Source organism: Necator americanus, chromosome V (genome assembly GCF_031761385.1).
Source record: "Necator americanus strain Aroian chromosome V, whole genome shotgun sequence".
Lineage (NCBI taxonomy): Eukaryota > Metazoa > Nematoda > Chromadorea > Rhabditida > Ancylostomatidae > Necator > Necator americanus.
This window is the reverse complement of record NC_087375.1, coordinates 4537353-4562490: the sequence shown is the minus strand read 5'-3', so window position 1 is coordinate 4562490 and position 25138 is coordinate 4537353. Positions and strand designations below refer to the sequence as shown.

At 39.0% G+C, this 25138-nt stretch overlaps 1 protein-coding gene across 4 annotated transcripts; it reads right to left on the bottom strand.

Moving 5' to 3' along the window:
- Positions 1–126: 126 nt before the first annotated feature.
- On the bottom strand, positions 127–22024 carry RB195_012899 (uncharacterized protein; the record flags this gene model as incomplete). 4 transcript variants are annotated; one of them, XM_064202488.1, is made up of 15 exons in its annotated part: positions 127–241; positions 594–720; positions 2047–2180; positions 8520–8596; positions 10973–11203; positions 11452–11798; positions 13038–13144; positions 13246–13370; positions 17289–17364; positions 17426–17589; positions 19887–19988; positions 20048–20198; positions 20362–20555; positions 21193–21270; positions 21872–22024. In XM_064202488.1, the coding sequence occupies 15 exons, from the start codon at positions 22022–22024 to the stop codon at positions 127–129; spliced, it is 2181 nt and encodes a 726-aa protein (XP_064058366.1). The 4 variants fall into 4 exon arrangements, with proteins under 4 accessions (XP_064058366.1, XP_064058367.1, XP_064058369.1 ...); XM_064202487.1 differs by lacking the exon at positions 10973–11203; XM_064202485.1 differs by lacking the exon at positions 21193–21270 and having other exon boundaries at positions 10973–11136; positions 11568–11798.
- Between the last annotated feature and the right edge of the window lie 3114 nt (positions 22025–25138).

Here is a 25138-nt window from a genome sequence, read left to right as displayed (position 1 = left end):
AAATACTGCCGTAGGGCTTTTAGGCTTGCTTTTTTTCTTTTCTTCTGTACTATTCCCCAAACATTCCAACCGAATATGAATCCGAAGGCAATGTTGTTGATGTTGTTGTTGTTGAAAGAATTCTGTTCAACCCTCCATACCATGTGTTGAGGACAATAAACTTGGATCCATCCATGGAGCAGCACCAGCGGATGGGAAACCCATCATTCCCATTTGAGGCATAAATGGATTCGCCATTGCTCTGAAACGGTGTGTGTAGTATATGATCATGCGTTTCTCATGTGATGTTTGTCTGATCGGTGGGATTTTGACCTACTCGATTTAAACGCGCTGAGGATTTATTTGAAGAAAAAAATCGAGGATCATTTCAGCAACGAAAGGCGGTTCGTAGCGGAACAAAATCATTATCATAAAGTGTATTCGATTGAGGGACCTTCTCGAAAAAGTGAAATTCCACAACTTCCAGGCGGGCCCATACGAATCCAGAAAAATTAACATTTTAAGGTACGTTTGGGAAATAACTTTCGAATGTTTCTCTCAATTGCTGCATTTTATAAATTTACATTTTATAAACTTGGCTAAAAGAAACTTACGGATTTGGAAATGCACTATACGGTGTCGTTGGGAACATTGTCCGTTGCATATTGTAGATCTCTGCTCCAGGATACGCTACAGGCATAGTGACAGCAGCAGTGTCAGGTGAATAACCAGCACCAAGATCTTTGAATGATAGAATTAAATGAAAGAAGACTTTCGTATAAGTATAATTATGTTTTGAAATGCGAACCGTACAACTACTTGCTATTTTTGAGATTTAGATTTGGAGAAAAATTTTGAAGAGTTTGGATTCAACTAATTTAATTTCTATTTGATTAATTTTTAATTTTAGAGATTTTTTAAGAAAAAAAAAACAAAAAGAAGAATAAGATGGAAATATTAGGAGTACATTACATCTCTTCAACATTCTCTGCCATCCCATCATGTCTTCTGCAAGTTTAAGCGCAATTAAAGTACAGTTAGATTAAAATTATTTGATTTGTGGTCAGATTGCGTAAGCAACTGCGCTCGAAATGGCGCTGTGGGACCTTCGCGCGACTCCACAGCCTCGTCGGAGCCGTCTAAGTCTCTACCGCGCACGTACGCAACCGCTTACGCAACCACACCGTATGTGAGTTCGTTTTGATCAGACTATATAAGAAACGGTATCCTATCAACGCCTACAATTCTCACAACTCTCAAAGTGCTTCTTTTAATATGCTCAAAAACAAGGGTGAGTGAAATTAAATCCTATGATTCCTTCTAAAAAAAATTTCACATGGAAAAAAAACCCTAGAGAATGCACCATGATTTACCAGAAAAAAAAGTTATTTAAAAACAACTCAGCTGCCTAAGATAAACGATCATAATGCTTTAGCTGTTTTCCTGTTAATAACTGATCTTTATTTTCCATGTAGGGGTTTTCAGTGGTTAAGAAAAATTAATTTTTCCAGTTTTAATTTACAAGCACTTTTTCCTTAATGCTTGTACACCGTTGCCTTACAGAAATACGTTGCGAGACCCTTCATCTCCCGTTACGTAAACTTTTGAGGTGATTTCAAAACGAGTAACGGTGTTCAGTCTGGGAGGACTAGTATTTTGCCACGAAAAAATATCCAGTGTTTGCTTGATTTTGTAATTATCTCCTCAAATTTTTCGGAACAAAGTAAACATCTTGTAAATATGTTTAACAGGTAATGTAAACACATGTAATCATCTCCAGCTTCTATCGATTAGTCTCGTATTTTTAGTTTCAATTTTTTCCTCGTGGATTTCAGAAATTCCAACGAGTAGGGAATCATATCCTGCAAAACAGCGATTTTTTAGACAACACGTTGAAAGACTGTTCATTTCCATCTGTGACGCTGCTTTCAACGACATTATCATGCTTGACGTATTTTTTTTTGGTGAATTCGAGGATTAAATGTCGAAATTTTTGTTTGTCAACACCATGTTATTTGTGCAGACTCTTACGATAAATTTACAAAGCATCAAAATTTCAGAACGTACCTGGGCTAGGTCCAGGACTTTGATCGCTTCTATTACGTCGCCGATTTTTGAATACACTAACTGCTGGTGCTCTTCCAGCACGATTACTTTGATCTATCATCGGCTGCACGATGCGTCGCCGTGCATTGATGAACCTTAAATGAATAAATAGTTTGAGAAAACTACCGTATTCTTTTTTTTTGAGAATAAGAGGAAGAAAAAGAAGAAGAGGAATAGTGAAGGAAGGAGGAAATCTCTAGTCATAGAAGTGAAGAAACTATAATCGCGCCTCACTTAAAAAAATAAGCGTTAAAGTATAAATTAAATTTCTGAAAAAGGTGAACAATATTCTTGTTTACCAATATTTTACTTCATACACTGAAGCTACGCTGTTGAAGAACCTCTTATTTTACGCCGTTTTTTCTGAATAAATTTTTTCAAGTTAAAATTTTTCCCTCGGATGTGTTTGTCTGGTTCAGTGAAAATAACCGGGAATGTAAAATAAATAATAAAATAAATAAACGTAATAAAGGTCAATCGTATGAAAATTTGGAATTTTCTTCAGTTTTTTCTTTCGGTTTTTTGCCTCTGCGCTATGGATTCATCGCAGTTGTCCTTGTTTTTTTTTTTCGTGAGGCTCTTCACACACAGCAATAAGTGCAAAAATCCGTTGTCATTCAAATTTTGCAAACTATGAACTCTATTGAATAGAGTCGAGGTACATAGAGTGTGAATTTTTAACGTTGAAGCACATCGTTTAGTGCTGATCGCGTAGCGATTACGTACGCGATAACATCTCGGAAACGCTCACTCACTTCTTCCCGATCCTACACCCCACAAATCGGACGTAAATCGCGTTTATGACGACTTACTACGCGGGGCGCGGAAATCGTAAACTGAATGTTGCGATATCAGCATCAACGCAACCATACGCGCAACAAGTTGGCGTCGTAAGCATCGTAAATAGTGCTTTACGATCAAGTAATGGTGCTAAGGGTTAGCAACACTCAGAACACTTACTTCTCCAGTAATATCGTATGCAATAAATTTTAATGAACGATAAAATTGTAAAAATAGAATAAAATAAATAAAATAATAGTTTAAAATTGTCGATAAATGAATAGAATGATTAATATTACTATGACTTAATCATTCTGTTATATATTATATTTATACTAATAGTAATACTTTTATACTTACTATACCATTTATACTAATATACTTTTACATATTTGCACTAAGTTATCTTATATTTATTGCTATTATTATCATTATTATTATAAGTTATTGTGTACTAAGTTATTTTATACTAAGTTATTAAACTTAACTATATTATTATTATTATTATATTTTTATATTATGATTAAAATGATGATTCTGACTATGATTAATAATATTAGCATTAATTCGTTTTCCGACTAACCTCTCATCAAACTACATATTCAGTACAGATTCCTTTCGTTTTCAGAGAATTTAAGGGGACAAAAGATCAGATTTTTTCAAATATCTCCGGAATATCTTCGTAGTGATCGATCCTAAACTGTTTTTTAAGACCTAGACTGGATGAAGGCATTTTTTTTAGGGCCAAGGGGCTTTCAATCCTTTATTATTTTAGGATCATTAGGATTTACTTAGGACTTATTTAGAATAATTAATCTAGCCTAACATTTCCACACAAAGCTCTTCTCGTACAGTATTTAAAATTGGATCCTAGTTTGTTACATGAACAAAAGAGTGAGGTATTTAGCAAAAAGAAAAAAGTGTCAGCCTAGCAGAAGAAAAAAAAAAACGAAAACGAACGAGGTAAACGAAGAAAAGACGTTACATTGTGGAAAAACGTAAGAAGTTTTTGGCGACTAATGGAGAAAGGCAAAAGTCTTTTGCACTTTTACCATTAATAAATACTTTTACTAAGTGCATGATGCTATTTGATTAGTTATATAAGTTATACTTGGTTCGAATCGATGGTAATTGATGAAATCTACCACTTCTAACAACATCAAATAAATCTTTTCCGAATGTTCTGACACATAATCCTTCAACAACATTGACATCGATGGTTGCGCACTTGTCAGGCGCTGCCAGAATTCAAACACACATCAATGCCGGGCCCCCGTCGGATGACAACGATTTCAATCACGTAATCAAATGCAAACCCCCCCACACTCTATCATTCAAACAACGGGTTGAACGTGGTTGAGAAATAGAGAGGGAGAAATCGAGCCCCAGCGAGACGGGGGCCCCGAAACTTGGCCATTAATCAAGATCGTCACGCTCATCTCAAGCATTATCTACGATGAGCTTAGCCGGGATGACGTAAATCGTACGCTATCCGATGGAAAAGTATGAACTTCCTTCTCCCCCACCTCCTTCGCGGATCCCCGTTTCAATTCTGATTTCATATCAAACGTTACGTACACGTTAGTCCCCCACTTGCTCGATGCTGGGGGTATCATTTCGACTCATGTCTCTGTCGTTGCTCTCTCAGTGTTGTCAGCGCGGCCAGCTGCCGTCATCCATCACTGCCAAGGCTGCCTGACTTTCAATGTCTGCGTGCCTCTCACGAACCCATACACATTTCCATCCTATAGCTCCTGCTACCCCTCTCGCGGCAAGCTATTTCATCTTCAAGGCCCGCGGTTACGGTAATCGACGAGGGAACGCGCCACGGCCGGCACTGTTGCCGATTGATGCAGCGATTGCTGTGTCAGATTAACACAATATCGTATTTCATAGTATTAATATTATTATAGACTTGTTGATGCTAATAAACCTCGGTGATTAGTGCCAATTAATCTGTTAGAGGTACCGCTGCTATGTCCCTCAACTTCCACGAGGCAAAAAAGGGAGAACTCTCTCTTTTCCTGCTCTGAAGCTTAAAAAAAACAATTCAGTATACTATTGCTCCGTAAAAAATGTTTTAATGGCTAATGCTCTTCAAATTGCTCTTCAAAATACATTCGAAAAATTTATATTAAAATAAAATTTATTTATTTAAAAAAAATGAATTAAAATTGAATAGGAAATAGATAAGAATGAGTTTCGTGTTTCGAAGTGTTTTATATCGCGCAGTGTTCAAAAATTTCTTTAGGATTTCCATCTGAGAAAGTTTTTTTAAGGACTGTGAGTGAAAATCCTGAAAAATTACAGAGAACATTTCACTATGTTTCACCATAGTCGAAATGTAAACTGGCTACGAGCAGAAAAAAAAATCCGCAAAATATCTGAACTCGACGAAAAAATTTATAGAAGTGAATGTTAGCTGCCTCATTCATGGCTTGATACAACTCAATCCCATACTCAGATGGATTTGTTCCCCTTCGTCGAAATTGTAGTAATGGATACTCCGATTCGCGAAATGTGATGGTGGTGGTTCATGGCGCGAACCGCAGTAAGGAGGCGGAGGCGAAGCACTTGACTTAACTACGGCCATCTTATCAATTTAATGGTGGAGCAAATAGCCATCGGGTGGGAGAAGGGGAGAAACGATGAAGCGTTCATTTATCCCCCCGAGGGGGTTCCCGGCTATCTTTCAAATCACACCACAATTCGGAAGAACATCTAGGCACAGATTTGGACGATTCACTGGAAAAAAGGGATCCGATTTGTTCAAATCACAACTATTCCACCTCAAAGTGGCTATGCCTGGAAAAATAGGCTAATGGTGAGAGTGTTTATTGATTTTTCAATCCAAACGCTTCCGCTTCCGAAGTACATCGGTCCCTTCAGTAGTCGAGGGAGAAAATGAGAAGAATGAGTAAATCAAACGACTATTTACAGCCCCATTTCGGACCAACATGAACGACGTGCGCCGTCAATTACGGACCGGTGGTTTGCTTTTGCGGACGTGCGCCAGCGTCCGCCCGCCGTAAGCAGCAGCCCACAACTACACAATCCATTGCGAATTCATTACGCATTCGTCGTAGTGTCTCGAAATATGTTACTGAACCACTAATAGAATAATCGAATAGTTGATGTTGCAATGTACGGTGAACAAAATGTTGAAACCATCACTTTTGAACTTTTGTAGAATCACACATTCTTCATCAAAACAAAATTAAATGAATAAGTATAGAGTTGAGCCGTTATTGATGTCCAGCCCGTTAACAAAATGGCAAAATGGAACAATTATTGAAAGAAAATCAAAGAAAATTCCTCATCAGAACAACGTATTAACTTCAAAAGCGACTGAACGCTTTCTTTTTTTTCGGTTTTGCCCCCAATTGCAAATCCAGTTTCTGTGAAGAATCGTAAATATTCAAAATTAATTGATTATTGTAATATTTAACATTAATCAACGGAACTGCAAAAACCGCGTAAGTGAGAGGAAACGTTGATTTTAGCTTGCAAATATGTACATAGAAATGAACTGAAGTTTTTTGAGGAACGATTTAGGAAATGAATTTGACGGTGAGGCCGAACCGCGTAGGAATGGAGAGTTTTGAGTTTTACGAACGTAGTAATCAAAAAAAATACGAAAATCTTGAGTTTAAATCATGTAAATGCTTTTTTTCTGGATGGACGGGTACCCAACCACCAAGATCCGACTTCGTCGTCACCGGGAGACTTATACTCCTTCCAAAAGTTGGCTTTTTTTCTCATTTATAAACTATGAGGCTACGTTCAGCTCAGTTTATTTTTGGTTAGTTAAGTTTATTTTTCTGAATTGAAGTGAACGTGGGGGCGCATCCCAAGCGGATTGATTAACGCCAGAAACTTTAAACTTTATCCTTTAAGTTTATTTTTAGCTGCTTAGTTTATTTTTAGTTAGTTTACTCATACTTTTCGACATTTTATCCGCCATGGAAGAGGACAGTGCCAGGTTTCACTGACGATAAATTTGGTGACAATTTTTGTAAAATTTTTTGACCTAGACAGAGTGTTTCTCCTTTTCTTTTTTTCTTCTTTTCTGATGCACCATTGATGTATGTGAATAAATAAGTAAACAACTTGTTGACTATGATTAGATTAGAACGATGTCAAAATTTTAGCGGATTTTTTTTTTCAGAACTAAATCTTGTCAAAGTAAACATTGTATAAGTTAAAATGATCTATTAAACGTTGAAAAACATCTTCAACCCATATCGATTAGAAGTGAAAATCATGTCGGGATCTATTTCCATATATTTTGAAAAGGAGACGATTCAATTTCGTCCGCCAACCCCCTTACATCGACCACTATCCGCTCGCGTGTCTCCTTAAGGATTGTCCCCTTAAGGAGACGGTAATCGACGCCGTGTGACGAGCGGCACGCGAACGTCACTTAGTGCCTTTTCAGAGGACACATTTGAAAAGAGAACAAAGGTAGTTTGAACATGCTGTAATTAACCCTCGCTCAAATGCAGACTGTAGACAAAATCGGTCAGAACAACAACAACAGCAGCAGCAGCAGCAGCAGCGATAGCAGCAGTCAGAAACCCGCTATAGAACCATGATGGAAGAAAAAAAAACTGGCTTTTCACCCAGTAACCCACGTAAGCACCGCAATTATGTACCCGCGCTGAAATTTTCCTTCATTCTCTTGGCGATAATATTTCGTGGATCCCTTCTGGACTGTAAACTACTAGTCACATTTCCTTAAACTCATATGCCTAAGAAAAAACTGGCTTTCCACCCAGTAACCATCCCAAACAAGGGAATTATGTACTATCTCGCGGATTTTCCTTCATTCTCCTTCATTCTAGCAGCGATAATTTTTCGTGGATCCCTCCTGGACTATAAACTACGTTAGCCACATTTCCCCCCAGACACATATGCATATAATTTTACAGTAATTATTCACTTTAGCGCATCATATTCACGTTAGGTCATGCGTACTTAAATGTGAGATCATCGCCCATTATCTCGTACGATAACGCACCATACGGCATCACTTCCCTACGCTACTGGCACACAGCATCACATTACCGTGGTGAATGAGATTTCACCGCGAATCCCCGAATGTCAATCATCATCTTAATTTTTAACCGGTTATATTTGTGATAAGGTAATATTGAGTAATTTTTGACAACATCAAAAAAAAGAGGCCGCCGCAAAGACAGCAAACAGACAGACAGCTCTAGCTGGGGTAGCGATTGACGTTGACGAGGCGCTGATGAGGAAGGAGCGCGTATCTCTCAGAAAAGGTGTATGAGAAAGCCTGAGATTCTTGGTTGAACTTTTATGATCTACCAAAAACTGCGTGACGCACGTTTTCCATGGTGAATTCTGGATTTGTAGCTAAATTCTTCCATTTTTCTCCTTCCTATCCGAAGAAATCTATGAAGAAACAGTATCGAAAATCAACCACAACTGTAATATTGGCAAGATACTGCCAGGAAAATACGATATTCCGAAGTATTCCGAAGGGGAAAATCTCAAAATTCGAATTCCATGAGAGGATATCATAACTTTCAAGTGACTCAATAGCTCCACTACTAAAAGAGAGGAGGATATGAGAAGAAGAATTCAGAAAGCGAGTCCAATTTTTTTAAAATAGAACTCAGAAGACTCACCAGTTATTGACCTGTAGAATAGTCAGACCCGTGTCATTCGCCAGTTGTTTTTTCTGTTCTTCTGATGGATATGGATGCTGAAAAAAAAATCCACATTGAATATACGAGGAAAATAGGGATGGAGGGAGAGGGAACGAGCAAGCAAGCGAGCGAAGACAAATGAAGGAGTCAGTCATCGTGACACGATGTGATTTCACATCTCGCATGCCGCTGTCAAAATGACGCGCGATAATTTTCGCGCTGTCGCTCATGAGAAATGGAAACGTCGGCCAACGAAAGCGATTGCCAATTTATCGAGAATAATGAACTTGACGTTGAGTGCCACTGCCTGACTGCCTGCCTGACGACTACCATCGTAGTCAGCCGAGGCAGACGTTTACTCGCCGCCGTTCTGACGCGTAGAGCTCGAATTCGCTCGCCTTCAGCCCGATAGCATGCGATTGACGCAGAATTTATAGAATTTTAATAAAATCAAAAAAATCTTTACAAAAAAAATGCCTCCCGACGAGAAAACTCTCTACTCTGAGTTTTTCATTCCTGAATTTTTCAAGCAAGGATAACAAAAATTCGAATAAAGGTTTCTATTTGCGTAGTTACGAATGTTGCTTCAAATTTTTCTTTCAAATTTTCATTAATCTTCTTTATCTATGCTAAAAATCACATATAATCCAAAAGTACTTTTATTTGTACTTAAAGAAAGAGCTCAAAGAGCTAATAAAGCGCGGATTATATGTGTGTGACCTCATTTGTGGAATATCTAGCATATCATAAATAATAGATCGAGTTAAATAGTTGTGACTTGCACTTTCTTTTCCTTTGATCAAACGAATAAAAAGGAAGTGACCTAAGTTATTTCTTACAACTAATGGTTACAAAAAAAGTTTGAATATCTTGAAGAAGTCCTTAAAAGAAAAAAAAAGTAATATCCGCTGAGGAAAAAAAAACAAGCACAGAAATTACTCAGCAACTTTAGGGAGTGTATAATTTATGTACCTATTCCTCAAAATATCTTGAAAAAAAAACTCAGTTTGAAGATGACAAGAAATTATCGTAGGACTCCCGTCCCTTCTGTACTCTGATTTCAATTTTTCTCCCATATATTCTGTACCCGAACGTTCAAATAAATGTATGCATTCGTGCGTAAACTACTAAATCAGCTATAGAAAGCTATTCAAATCCAGAAGCCGACATGGAGATACAACCCAATACGAAATGGAACGTCTTGCAATTTTTTAGAACTACCAGACTAATTTATTACTTCAACAACCGTGGAAGGCAACGTAGTAGATCACTGGGAGTTCCTTACAAAGGGGTTCCTTGAAAAACTCATCACTCTATTCGTTTTCTTCTCGATATTCACTTCGTTAGGCCCATTTTCTCTTTAGTTTCTACATTTTTTTCCACTTTTTCCTTTAACAACAACTACTTAACAAAATGTTGTTCTTCTCTGAATATCTTGAGGGAAAACAAGGGCAATAGGATTTTGTTACAAAATCCTGAAGATCCCTTAAATGGTCCCTTTGACAGCACACGTTCAATTTGAAACAGCGGTCAAATTCGAAACAAATGTTGACGAGAGCGTCGTAGCTATTATTTCGTCGTCGTACATCGGTAGCGTCGAGGAACGCACGTGCCATAAGTTGACCTCTTTGTGTAAGATATTGTTACACATCTCTACATAATTCGTCGAGAGTTTTTTTTTTCTCTCGCTGTGACACGGTAGGTGGTGGAATGAGTGTGATATGTTCGTTCGCCGATGTGCAGTCGTCGTTTACCGACAACATGCTCAAAAAAGCTTACTGTATCTGTGACATTGTGAAGAAGAAATCGCCGAAGTTTAAACGTAACTAATTGTCCAAAAATGTTCAGCAACAAAAAAAAATGGGATCAATACGAGTCTTCTCATCATTTCGCTGAAGAAAAAAAAACATTTCGCACAGAATTCATTACTTGTTTAGAAGAACGCTTACAACACACGTTTACGACGACTACCGTATACCACAACCCATTCTTGGATACTCCGCCTGGAAATCTGCACACGCCAATTTCCTGTCTCGCGTGCAGTTATTAGCGAATCGTCACGTAACGACTTCCCGGCGACACAAAAACGCTATTACAGTAACCTTCTGGGACGAATAAGTGTACTCATTGACTACGACTTCAAAACGAATAATTCACTAAGCATCCTGTGTGTATGAAGTCGTCCGATGTATCAATTCCAGAGATTAAAGGGCCAGCAAGAAAAAATAGGCGATATTTTTTTCAAAAAATAAGTGATATTATTCCAGGTGTAATTACTTTAGCTAATTAATTCGATAATTATTTTGATAACATGAACGAATGACCTGCGTAATATGATGCGAGGACTTAGAGCGCCTTCATAAATAATTCACGGAATTGGAAAAGAAATCCAGCAGAGATCAATAGGAGCGATTCGATTATTTGAAACATACCGTAAGATTTTGAAATAGCCATGCGCGAAACTTTGTGATCGCTTCTTTCGAGAAAACTTTCGGGACTTTGCGTTTGTGCCCGTTTATGGATCCGTTCTGGCCGTCGCTCAGCACGCTTTCGCGACCATCTTCGTTCGAACCGCACAATGACAAGAGTTCATCGCCTACAAATTCGCCGTTGACACCGGGGGGAAACAATCCGTAGTGATGTGTCCCGCGCAGATCCGCTTGCTATGTGACGTCATAGATTGTCAAAAGAAATTTTAAAAAATTGTTAGAGTTATGTGAAGATAAGAAAGAACGATGAGACGGTGCTGGCGAACATAAAGACACTAAATTGCTTGTCGAACATATTGTGAATGAACAAAAAAGTGCAACACACAAAAAAAAAACATAAATGAACCACGTCAATCGCAGCCAGGCGTCAGGCGCAGCCAAGTTAGATGACAAAAGCGTTAAAGGAAGCAATGATAAGTTACCGTTAGATGCTGGAAAAGCCAAGCTCGAAGAATGTTCGTGGCCGGTTTCGGGAAGATCCCTCGTTTTTTCGACTGAGCGGTGGCAGCCTTGCCACCTCGAAGCGGCGTATCACGACCTGCCTGAGGTGGATCTGATGGATGTTGTGAATATACAACAACCTGTTGGCAGTAATCGTTGCCACCACCATATATCTCATATCCGCCGCCGCCACCGCCACCACCACCACGATGTTGATTCGATGGGCCGGCGTAGCCGGTACAGTCCATAAGTAGACCTGGTGGATGTTGTAGACATTCATCCATAAGACCACCGCAACCACTGCCGGCAGCCGTAGACATACAAAGCTCTGAAAGCCGTCGACGGACAACATTGAAAGCTCATTAGACAAACGCATTCAAGCGTAAAATCTGCGATACACACGACACACTCATAACTGTTATTGTGAGCCTAGCCGAAAGACCATGCCAGCTGGCTTCAAGGAGAATAGTGCTCCTAGGACGACGCCGACTCAGCATGCAAGGTGCAAGAACGAAAGGAACGGGACAGACATGCAACAGACGAACTTACACTATATGACCTGACAGTGCTATGGACACATGGACAATGGAAGAATTAGGGGAATTAAGGGGTAGAGCCGTACCTAAACTCTAGCTCATGTCAGCCCAATAACCAGGGAGATGTGGATGTGAATTCCTCAAACTATTAAGAATTTCCCAAGGTAAACTAGGAAGTATTTCTCAAGGTTAGGAAAAAGCTTTCTTCCACCTTTTTCACTAATATATTGGTTTCCGGAAGTAGTTTGCAGGCAAAATGTCTACGATTCTAAGAATCGGATGCGTCAGAAACCCTCCAAACAACGGAGAGTTCTTTTATAAGGCAATTTCACCTGTAATCGAGCAGTTTTAACTTCGTCGATCCAATGGGTGCAAGTAGTTGCCTTGTTAGTTAAAATGAGCATTCCTGTACCTCTGAGGCTTATGATACCTAAACTCGACGAGGAAATTTCCTTCCTCAGATACCTATTCTTGTCCTGCAAACTACGTTGCGAAGTCTATGTACCTACGCCTGCGGTGAGCTCAAAATCAAAAATTTTCCCGAACGCTGTCTCCAAGTTAGCATCTAAAATAGATCTACAAAAGTTGAAATTGATCGATATTGTGATGACAACACCCATATTGAAGGGACATGATCAGTAAATCTCACTTGAGTACAAATGAGATTTTCCCGTAGGCCTTTATCGGACTAAAAAGAAATTTTACCTCAGTGACCTCAGTGGTCGTCTACTATGCAACTACGTTAAACAAAGGTTACCGGTTGCTAGGTGATTTCCCAGGGAATATCCACAAAATTCTAACAACAACAACACGAATAGAATGATTGTGATGAAAAGCAGTAAAGGAAAAAGAAATGATGGTTAAAAGAGGGAAAGAAGCATCGTTAAAAAAAAGTATGAGGATAGAGAAACAAGCGGACAGGCGGGACTGAAAAAATTGCGTTGAAATATACCGAAGACGAAATATGTAACGTCTATGCAAGGTTAGTTTAGTTTAGGAAAGTTTTGCAAGCATTTTTTCGATCTACTTACCAGCTTCCGAGATCGAATCAAGGCTTGGAGGGTTCCCATTATTAGCTACTTGCTGTACGGGTGTATCACCAGATTGCGGCGTGACATCATTCCGGAGACACGTCGAACTGGAAAGAGAAAAAAATATGATGATCCTCCTTTCCTCCTTTTCGTTGTACTTTATGAAGTTGGATGCAAAGATAAGTGTTAAGTTTCCATCTTTCTCCACCTGCTAGGGCTATTGACGGCTTGCATGGGCAGGGTTTGGGACGTTCCAGCCGCCGTGGGTGACGTCCCGCCCATCGCTAAAGGGTGGCCTGGTTGAGAAGGTAGTGGATAGCCCATTGATGGTCCCTGAAAAAGTGAATTTTGATTAAAATCCGAAAAAGAAGAGATTTGGTATAGTTCAGCACTAAAAATCTAATTTATCTAAAAAGTACTGTTGAAAGTTCGCAATCGTTAACGTCTGTGCCCATTTGCTCAAATTTTATTGCTGTTATAATCCGCCTTTGTGTTCCAAATGCTCAGAAGCATCCAGAAAACCAGTCCTGGATCAAAAGTACGGAAACGGGGGTGGGGGGAACTCGAACAGCAACTCGTGCTGAACGCGTTCCAGGCCAGTGGTCGAGAAAAACTAGTAACGCGATAAGCAATGCATGGAATCGATTCGCGTCCCTTCAAGAGATCCGAGACCTCTATTTCGTTTCATTCGAGAGCTGATATAGAGATAACTGTTCAATGCTGGACAGGAAAAAAATCAATCAATACTTCCTCAGAAAGGAACATGTTCCATAATATACTCTTCTCGATCATTTCGATGGATTGGCTTCAGCTCAAGCTTATTTAAGTCGAGTAGCAATTTTATAAAGTAATAAATGATATTAAATATTGGTGATAATGTGGAGGAGCACGCAAACTTAAATTATTTGCTGCTGCTGAAATATTAATTCACAAAAGTTACGGTTTATACAGTAATCACACGTGAAATTAATGTAAAATTAATCGAATTCATATTATTACCTCAGCAAGTTCATAGCAAATGAAGTCCATGGCGTCAAAGTGGAAAAGAAGTGCTACGGTAGCACGACGAAGGGTGGGTGTGCGCAAATTTCGCGCCCCAATATACAAACAAAACGGTGCGAGGAGAGGGGACGGTTGCGACAACAATAAAACAAAAGCACCTCTCTCTCCACACACACACACACACGGATACTGTAGGTGCCCGGAAATAAATCCTCTATTGGATGTGAGATCTGTAGTTCTAGTTGTCGGAATCCTTAGGCCAGGATCAATAATTTAGCTCTCATACGTTCATACATTCATACACAATCGTTCTATTCGTCTTTTTTTCCAGTTTTTATGATATACGCATTTTATACAAAAAGATATCTGCAATTAGTAGTTGTTTCAAAACGAAAGGAGTGTACTGTAGCATGTTCTAGGTGTGTATTTACTAATCTGGGGAATCCAAAGAGACCTAAAAAGGCTACATTTCATGTCCAGAAGAAAAAGCCGGGAATGGTAACAGCAACAGGTTGTTATTAGAAAATGCCGTTGAGTGTGTTTAAAATGTTTTGAATTTCAGATTTCAGAATGATTTCAATACTCAGAGTGGTACCAGCAAACTGTTTTGAATTTGATTAAATTGCAAAAATGTAAACAAACAAAAAGGTAGGTTAAACTACAGATAGCATGGAACAGAAATTGCGGTAAATGCTGATTTTATAGAGGAGAAGAGTCTTGCCCGTAAAGTGCATCGTGTTAACCTTAGTACATACCTAAGCCACAAATCTTAGCACGATCCTCGATACAATCGAAACCTTCATCTTCTTGGATGAAACGTTGATTTCGAATTATTTAACCCTTATTTACTTATTTACTGCTATTCACTTTATTTACTTACTATTTACTATTTACTGCAACGATTTAGCTTATACATATTATCCATTCCCAACAGATTGGCGATCAAAAAGTTTTTCCTACTTAACCTGAGATTAAATGCTGCCAGAGAATAGTTTTACTTACTGATTTTATATCTTCAAACTATGTACAAAGGAAAAATTAGAGCTCAAAAAATTTTATAATGAGCTTGTGCTACAGTAGGCCGTTACTGTAGGCCATCTATCCAGGATTTTCATCTTTTTTTTATATCGAATTTCAATTAAGATGTAAAGAACGCGCTGATTGCTAAATACAACGTGAACTACATATTCTAAAATTCCTAATGGAAGCACCAAAAACGATTTCTGGATTTTTCATTTCTGAAGTAAGGATTCTGAAGGATTCTGAAGTATAAAAGCTATAAAAGGGTGATATTGAGACGCTTAGAATAAGCTGTTGCTTTGTAATACTCCATGATATGGAATCAATACCAATCAATATGAATACGTATGTTTGATGTATTAACTAACGCTAGCGTTACAAGGACTAAGGTAAACTACTTACGACTAAGGATCAATCAATAAAAGAGCAAGTGTTTGTGATCTTATCTTTGTATTGCTATGATTCACGAGACTTGATTTATCGTTATCTGAACCGATTATTATTTCTGCTATTATTTTGTGTTATTATTTTTTCGTACTTTAAATCATCCCTATCCATAAGAATCCATGAAAACCTAAGAAGCTGTTATTAGGGCAGGTTTAGCATTGAAATACTTGCCAATACTTATCCATAAGATGGCTACAATGTCAAAAATCCCTCATTCCCCGAACACACAAAAGAATGCCGTACGATGTTCGTCAAAACCTGCGCTGTTCAATGATGGCGCCCGTGATTTCCCGCAAAGAGAAAAATTAGCATAAGATTAGCTATATACTTGACCAGGGAAGGTTTCAAGGAAAGATGATACGTGGGGGGCGCGTGGCGAACGCATTAGCGGACTCTTTCCCCCGGCCTTCCTGGAAAATGACTCCAAATTATAGGGTGCAGACACGTAAGATTGACAACAACCGCTATTTGAAGCGTCATGTTGTGTTAGCGAAGGAGATACAAATTTTGAAGTATGGCAGAAAAATTTTGAAATGAAATGGACGCTATAAACATAATTTTAACAAGAGATTATAGTGCAATTGTTTTTTTATTACACAACAAGAACAAAAATATGGAAAAAGTCTCAGATATTCCAATTTTTAATGTCTGTAAACTCTGTTCGATATGTTTTGGAGCAAAAAAAGGGAAAAAATTCCTGAAACAAAAAGAAAATGTATTAGAAAAATTTCCAAACAGCAAAAAAATGTAATTTATAATCTATTTAGAATGTATTTCAAGGATATTCCGGGAAAATACAAACGTTCTTGCATTGACTCTGTTACATAAAATGATTTTTTTTCTCCATCAGAGGATGTTTAATACTTGTATGGTCATATACAGGATGAATTAGCGAAATGGAATAGTTCTAATAAATTTTTCTTATATTTATTTATATAGCGCTTGATCAACAATAAATAATTACGGAAATTAATCTAGTATTTTATTTTAATTTTGTCAAGAAATAAAATACATATATGTTTGAAATATTCCCATATCCACGGAGAAAACTCCCAGCAGATAGCTCCAGAAAAGCTACTACACTAAAGGGCGTTATCAACGTTTGTAGAGAAATAGAATACATATATGTTTTTGAATATTTTGTAAGTACAAAGAAAAATCCCTTCAATCAGAACGCATCATTCCCCCCCCCCCCCGCATCCCCCCACCCCTCTACGAACTTCCCCTTCCATTCAATCACACAATCGCGATCGATGTGTGCTTGCACCCGCCAGCGCCGACGCTAACCTCCTCAAATCGAGGGTAACTGCTAGGCGTCAGGTGTTGTGCATGGTGGTGGTGGTGGTGATGATGATGGTGGTGGCGGTGGTGGTTGTATGTCGTTCGTTCGTGGTCTCATCGTTGAGGAATTTGATGGAGGTTGTGGGTTTGTGTGAAATTGTTGAAAGTGCAAGTGGGATTGGCTGTTATCGATGAGTGAATGAATGAATGAATGAATGAATGAATGAATGTCAATCCCTTGACTTGAATCATCTCCATCATCATCTTTGTAAGCTAGGCACACTTCTCTATTCCTGCTAGTCTCTATGATGATGGTGAAGGCGGTACTAGCGCTTATAAATCAGCGCCACCACAGTCATATGTCAGGCGTGCACAATGTCGCACAACAGATGTTTTCTTCTTCTTCTTCTTCTTCTACTTTAAATCCAGCATTCATTGTGACTGGACTGGAAGACTTTTTGAACACTGTAACGTAGTCTCGATTAGTGCACTAATAATCACCTCAATAGAATTCTGCAACGACCGATTATTCTCCGGCAAGGGAACTGTTTGTGGCTCGTAGGGAGGTTGAAAATGGCTGGAAAAAAAACGAGAGTTATATCCTCTTCCTCTTGGATAATCGTAGAATATCCACAAACCTCATTGGTGTACCCATATTTGGACTAGCTGATTGAGCCGTTGAGCCGGGTGACATTGGCGGTTGAGAGGAGGATGCTCGTTCATCGCCAACTATATCCATAGGCATTTTTCCTTTCAAACAAGTCACGTATCGATTACAAAAATTATCGCAAAGCTCGTGGACCTGCAAAGAAAATTATTATGATCTCCTTGATGGTTCAGTGTTGAGTATTAGTGGTAAAATATTGAATTCATTCAAGAGAAGAATGGTAGAGAATTGAGGAAAAAAAACATGGGATGGCTAGAGGGTCAAAAATATATGAAACTAATCATAATGCGTTATTAATTGTTTAATTATATATATTTTGTATCGTGGTTCCCGCGAAGAATATGACCTGGATAGTAATAGACAATGGAGAACTAGTGTGGGATTACTAAAATCTTCCCCAAAGGTAATTGTTCGAGCAAAACAAGACATTTCTTTCCAGAGGTACAACATGAATTTTTGAGATATACGATGAACACCTTGAATTCCGAAAAAGCGTAATTTTAGATTAATGAGGACAGGGAACGCGAAAAATCTATCCGGAAAAACTTCCAAGCAGCTGTCACTTCCAACGTACTTCACCTGAGCCACAAGATGATGGCAACATTTGTTCCTATTAGCACTCAGTGAGAGCGGGACTATTTGAAACGATTTGACACGGCGGTGATTTTTAAATATTTAGACAAGTACATTATTGATGAGAATCGATCATGTGTCGAAACGGACAAAGATTTCTTAGTAAAGCTGAAATATCACATTTTTTTCTTCCAGGATGACTGAAATGATTTTCACTTCTCATTAGAAATGATCGTTCCTCTTCAAGTGAATGACAAGTGCATCCATTACAAATAAAAACATTTGTCTACATGATTTTGATACTAGATCAATAAAATCTGTCAATGTATCTGTGTGTGTATGTGTGTTAGGAGAAGATGAAGACAAATCCGCTTGTCGCACGTTCCGTACGCTTCGCCGCTGCCGTCGCTGACGCCACCACCACCACGTCACGTTCAAGTCGTTCCATCAAAAGTTTCACGCCGCCCCGGACACAGATCGATAGACCATCAACAACGCCGTTATAGTGACAAAGTGTTATGTGTTGCACAATTATTTATGTGGTAAATTCATCTACAACAAATTTAAAAACGCGCTTGCTTTGGTGGACACGTAACCGCGTCCAGGAAACAAAAATCGATTGAATCCAGTACATTCTAACGTCGGTGTTTCCTTGAAAATCGGTCGGAACAGCAAAACGATGTCAGACGTCCCGCAGAGTTCGCAATGGGGGATAGAAGGAGAAATCGCATAAAATAAAAAGAGGAGAAATGCGTTTTCATTGAATGAAGTCGAATGAGACGAGTAGAAAAAAGAACGAACATCGTTCCCCATGAGCAATGTGGAAGGGCGGTTAGACCCTAAAGAGAAAAAAAAACCCCAACGAAACTTCACTTTTGAGACAACACGACATGATAACGGCAAACTGATAAACGAATCTTCATCTAATAGGAGTCACGAAAGTTGAGATGAAAGTGCAAATGCACTCCTGGAGTGCATAAAACTAAGAATGGATGGTACTAAGACGAATCATATCAGAAGCGCGAACACCACATTTCAAATGTTTGCGAAGTAATGGTTAGTTCCAACGGGGAAAAGAATATATCCTAGAAAAGTTCAATTTACTATTAAATTAAGCAATTTAATTGCAATTAAACGAAAATTTTAAGGGATAAATTAATAAATTTACGGTGTCTAGAGCTGAACGGAAGCCTATCATCGTTACTTATTCACTTTATTCGCGACATTTTCACGAGCAGGTACGTTAGGGACAGAAGGAAAAAATCTTCTTCGGACAGATATTGAAAATAGAACATCAGAGGTAATCTCTAATCCATGAAAGAGATGAGAAGTTGCCAATGGATGTCCATAAAGGAGATGTAGGAAAATTTTTTTTAGAGAAAATTGACTTCTTGCGATTCACGTACGAGTTGAGCAGCTGAGTTTGTTTAAAAGATGTAAATTTATCAAAAATTATTTCTTTTCATAATTTTCTTAATAAGATTAAGGATTATTTCTCATAACGTGAAACTAAAATCGATTCTTAGGATTTTAGTGGAGAATCAAATCATCCGAACGTATTCAAAAGCTCCTGGTTGCTCTTCCTATGGCATATACCCTCGAATAACCGTATAATCTGTTTTATCTCATAACACACGCATGTCTTTACTTCAAGGACAAAACCACGTTTCCAGAAATCCAGTAAAACTCCAAATTTGTGCAAAGTTATTGAAATAAATTTGGAAACTGGAAAAATTTGAAATTATCAGAAATTCTTAAAAAGAAGGAAGAAAGAAACATGGAAGGAAATCATGGAGTCCGTAGAAATTCAATGAAAAATATTTTTTCAAATCACCTTCAGCCTATTTACGATTTCTCACCTTTTCAAGCTCCAATAAATGGAAACGAAGCATTTGGATGGACTGAAGCATAAGATTGTCGAGCTCTCTGTTAGGCACATAAAACGTGTTCTCCATTTTCACCTAAGATGACAGACTCAGTACTTGTTCACGTCTTTATCGAATATTCTAGAACAACTCACAGTTTTTGCAAATTCAGCAAGGTCTTCTTTAAAGGAACTTGATGAACACACATCACTTGTAGATGTTCCATCACGATTTTGTTCACGTGGTGTAGAGGTTGCTAGCTCACATTTTTCGAATAACACAGTAAGCAGTGGAAAAAGTGGGTGTCTGTAATATCTCAAGTGAAAATCTTTAAGGGAAAAAAACCTCACAAGTCTTTGAGTTGCACAAAGAGTGCAAACAAAGTGAAGGCGCCCCCTCGAGAGAAACGCTTTGTTATGAATATGAAGCCGAAAGAGTATGTATATGTGTATATGTATAGATGTCTTACGAATGAATAGCCGCCTTGTCACGCTTCACTTGCTCATCAAGATGAGGATGCATCATCTGATCGCTTGTGGACATTGGTCCACCTAGCTGGTACATATTATTATAGTATGGACCCATGTTTCCCGTTGGATCCGTCGGTACCGGATAGGATCCATCGCCTGGCGGTGGTGCTGGTGGTCCGTAGCCATCGCCGTACTGAAATCGTATTGTTTTCAAATATTGAACGTAACGAACGTAGAAATGTGTCCTTTCCCTATTCCCTAACAGAGACATTTAGTCTGCGCAATCTGTATTTATCGTTTTAATCGCATCGATCCAATTTCCAAAGGTGAATGGGGGGATTTGTGGATGTTTCAGCGAGATGGAACACTTTATAGGACTAAAAGAAATTCATACCACACTTTTTAGGATTGATTTTCAGGGTCCGTAATAGCGATTAGCGCGGTTTAAACGAGTGTACAAGAAAATAACATTCTAGTACATCAATTTAGCATGTTTTAATCGTGAAACGCTTAACTAAAGAGTATTGAAGCAATAGAGAGGTGAGAAATGAGAGAAACGATGTGTAGCAAGCACGCAGCAGTGTGCGGTCATCAAAGTTATAGCCTATTGAGCTGTCTTCTCTGACACATATCTTAAAATATAGCGAAAAGGATAACAATTCAATGCGGGAATCCGAGCGTCTCTGCGAATGACTGCGAGAGAGAGACGAGAGTCGACCCACAGACAGCGCAATAAATAACCGCATATATAACGATGATATTTCAAATCCGTAACGACAAGCAGTAAATTTGAAAAAAAAAGAAAGAAAGAAATATTTTTGTATATGTACCCTGTGGGCCATGCCTAACGGGCACACACGACGACCAGGATGGGGCGGGGATTTGAACTCGCCGGCAAAGGAGCGGGACTTGACGGATGACGACGGGCCGGTGACGACGTCTTAGCCGTTGCGTTACGTGGCGCCTAGGGCCTTCGCTTCTTGTAAATACAGATGAATATGAGGTGACAGCTCTCTGACGATGTTTCCGCGAGCGCTTCGCAATAGCCGCACAGGCAGCGCGCGCGGCCCGCTGCCCGTGACTCCGCCCACAACGATGGCACTGCGTCCAATCAGACGTTCACACCACGCCCTATCGGCCCTACTTCATACTGTAGTTTACGCATTGATTTGAGGTGAGCACAAAATGTGTCGTATAAAGCAGTGAATCCTCTCTCAATACGGCTCCATGGGAATTGCTCATATCCGAAATGTTAGGGTATCTGCTCAAAAGATGTTGATTAGTGAATAAGCACGAGAGATGTAGTGATATCAGCGGCTCGTCGTCGTGCCGAACTGGTTTCCGAACGCCGCGCAATAAAATGTGATAGATTAGAGAGTTATCTGAGCGCTCTCTAAAAAATAGTCTTGGTTGAGTGTCAGCCGAAAGATATAGCCATATCATGAGTTTATTTGTTGCCATACATGGTTGGCTGGCGAAACGATCACCTCACTAACATAAGTGAATTACCTCGATTGGATCTGCCTTCTCAAGTTTAACAAGACCTGTAGAGGAATCATTAAGCGGCAGTGCAGCTCCATGTACTGGAAATGCTCCTGGAGCGAGAGGAGCATGAAACTGCCAAACATCCACGGCGCCAGGCCATAGTTGCGGTTCGGACATTCTGCAATCAAATTTATGTTGACATTAAAGAGGATTAGGAAGTCTTGCGTACAAAATCATAAGCGATTCATGAGATCATTCAATATTTGATGCAGAAGATGGCAAGAAAGATTCCTCCTGATTTTCTCCCGGTAACCGTTGATTGATAAGGGTATTTTGTCACTTCTCCTAATAAGATAATCACCGTTTTTACCAAGCTTTTCCCCAAAAAAAAGCAGCTCTTCCTGTTGTGTTAGGCGAACAATAAGTGAATAAGAAAACAGGAAAATGCGCTAACATCTCATGCATTCATCGCATCAAGTGCTCGTGCTGCGCCAATTAATTCCACTTAGATTAATGCCAGCGGACAAGAGGACAGCACTAGACGTTATTGCTCAATGCTGTGTTAATCACTAAATTACAGGGTCCGGTACACTCGTTGAAGGATTGACTTTGAATGAGGATAGAGGATTGAGGATCTATTAGCCGGGTGAAAGATAAGGAAAAATACGAGAAAAACCGGACAAAATTAGGGAAAACTAGGTCTGGCCTAGGAGTAACCAGTGATCCCCTTCACACCTATTTCGCCCACTATCTGAAATAAACGAATACATAAGGTAAAAAGAGTAAATCCAAATTTTTCGTTTGAAGAATTGAATCTTTCCAATATTGATGGCGTCTTCAGCAACAAAGCTCCATCTTTGCAGTGAATATTTCAAACGTACGAAAAAAAAATTCCGAGAAATTTTCCTTCAGACAACGAAATTTCACCTCATTTATCACCCACAAGCATCTACTCCCATAGTAGCAGTTTCTACATCAAACTTTTCACGAAAACCACTGTCTGGAAAATCGATCGTCGTCGTCAAATTTCCGGCATCGTTGACGTTCATGGGACACGGAACGATGATTGATGCGGTACATGAGGAGTGCAGGTGTCGTAGTTAAGCACAGTCAACGAACATAATTTGAAATACCAATGTATTTGGCGAAAAAAAAAACCAAAATGAGTTCAAAAATGAAGACTTCTATCTAGGTCATGATCAAAAACAGTAAACTCATTCAATTCCAGCCGTTGATACGTACAGAAAACTATTAAACAACAGACGTTCTCATGAAACCTTTATGGAAGCGAAGTTCCATCTTTTCTAGAATAATAGTTGTTCGTTTATTAATACCGAACAATGCATTTGTCAAAGCTATTGCGTTTCCATCATGTTGGAAAATTTATGACTTCATAAAAACATTGGAGAGACGAAAAAAACGAAGAACTTTTGCATCCGGTTAGCGTTCTGAAACTGTTTTCATCCAGTAGAAGGCGAATTGAGGCAGGAGAGCGGTCCGAATAATTTCAGAGTGATTTTAAAAGTTGTGAAACGGTAAGGTATTTCACGCTGATACGCTCACGTTCAAATGAAAGTTATGGCTATGATTCTAAGGTCAAGAAGCAGAAGTGGTTTTAGTACGTAATTCAAAGGCGTCACAGATGTGCTCTCACTAATTTTACACGGAAGGAGACAGTGAGAATAAAGCTAAGAAGAAAATGGGTTGTGATGGAGACGGTATGTTTACGGTAAAGTAGTTAGAAGACCTTCTGTCCTTTGAAATCTATCTTTTGATATATTTGTTTAAATAAAAAACAAGTTATGGTTTTGAAAAAGCCCTATTCTCATCCGAAAAAATTGAGTTAGGACACCTATCAAACCACCATAACCATATCAATGAAATAATCAAAAACATTAGCCGCCGATCCGTCAGTCAGATTCTGAGATTATCCTATTACTGGGTCTAAAGTGGTTGCGGCTCCCAGAGCCTAGAGACCTTAATGAAAAAACCAAACACAGGACGAGGAGCGGAGGTGTAAGGAGCGCCCGCAATCCAAATAATGTGATAGGTGAAATTGATACAGGCCCGATAAGTCTAATAGTGTTACGATGAGTGACGGCGCTTAGTGGAACTACGCGGAGCACTGTGGATGTGTTTGATCCTACCGCATCGTGGTAGGTCGACAATTAGCTCAGTAATTGGTGGGAAGTTCGAGTTTTCGCTGGCGCTGATCTGGGAACGATAATTAGTGAGCTATCAGCAAGATTACGATAATTAGTTTGCTATCAGCGAGTTCGACAAAAATATTTCCAAGGAAATCCTTGAAATGCAATGTAATTCAAAGGAAACGAAAAAAAAAGACTCTTTGTATAGAAATTGAGCAAAATTCTTTTAAAAAAAATAGCATTTTTTAAATTGGCTAATATAGTTTTGTTACGACTTCAGTGCTATGAAGAAAAGAAACAAGAAAAAGAAAAAAAAGAAAAAAGTGAAGATAATTGAAGGAAATCTTGTACATACAAAACACGATGAATTATCGTTACTGCTACCATGGGATGAGGAAGAAAGGAGGTCTTCCACTGCTTGGAACTTCGGATAAAATACACAAAATCATTCATTTTCTTAAGGAGGAGAGCTGACGAATGAAAACACCTATGGTTTAGATGGGAAACGAGCGAATTCAACACCGTAAGACATTCTATCCAGTTGACATTCGGATAGAGAGAGTATTCAAGGAAAGACAACAAAAAGAAAAACAAAAAAAATTGTTAGTTAGATGGAAAACGATGTGAAAAAAAACACTGGAACAAAATTTTTTTTCTCAATAAATAAAAAGAATTTACGAATAGATGCTAGTAACTTTATGGTGGACTGAACTAGGATGAACGAGTGACGTCTCATCTGACTATTGTATAACCTGTTTCGAGAACACTGGCCTGACTCGCCTGAGTATAAACTGTCGACTCGAATTACGTGGATGACGATGCAGTTCTAAGGATCGGCCGCCAACCTCTCTACTCTACACAACCGCCCGCCCGCCCTCTCTCTCCTCTCCGTCGACTCACATACGGAATTTGCATACGGATCGGATCGGACCGGACGGACCACAAGACCCTCCTCCACCACTGATCTGACTCGACGCAAACACGGACGGACAGATGTGCCGCACAAAACGACAAAAGCCGAGAAAATGATTTATGATAGTATCGACAGCTCATGTCTAGAAGGTCAAATCATCATCTGCCAATGAGCACCAGCTTCACAGCGATAAGGTTCACTTATTTATAGAAGGGATTTGTGGAATTCCTT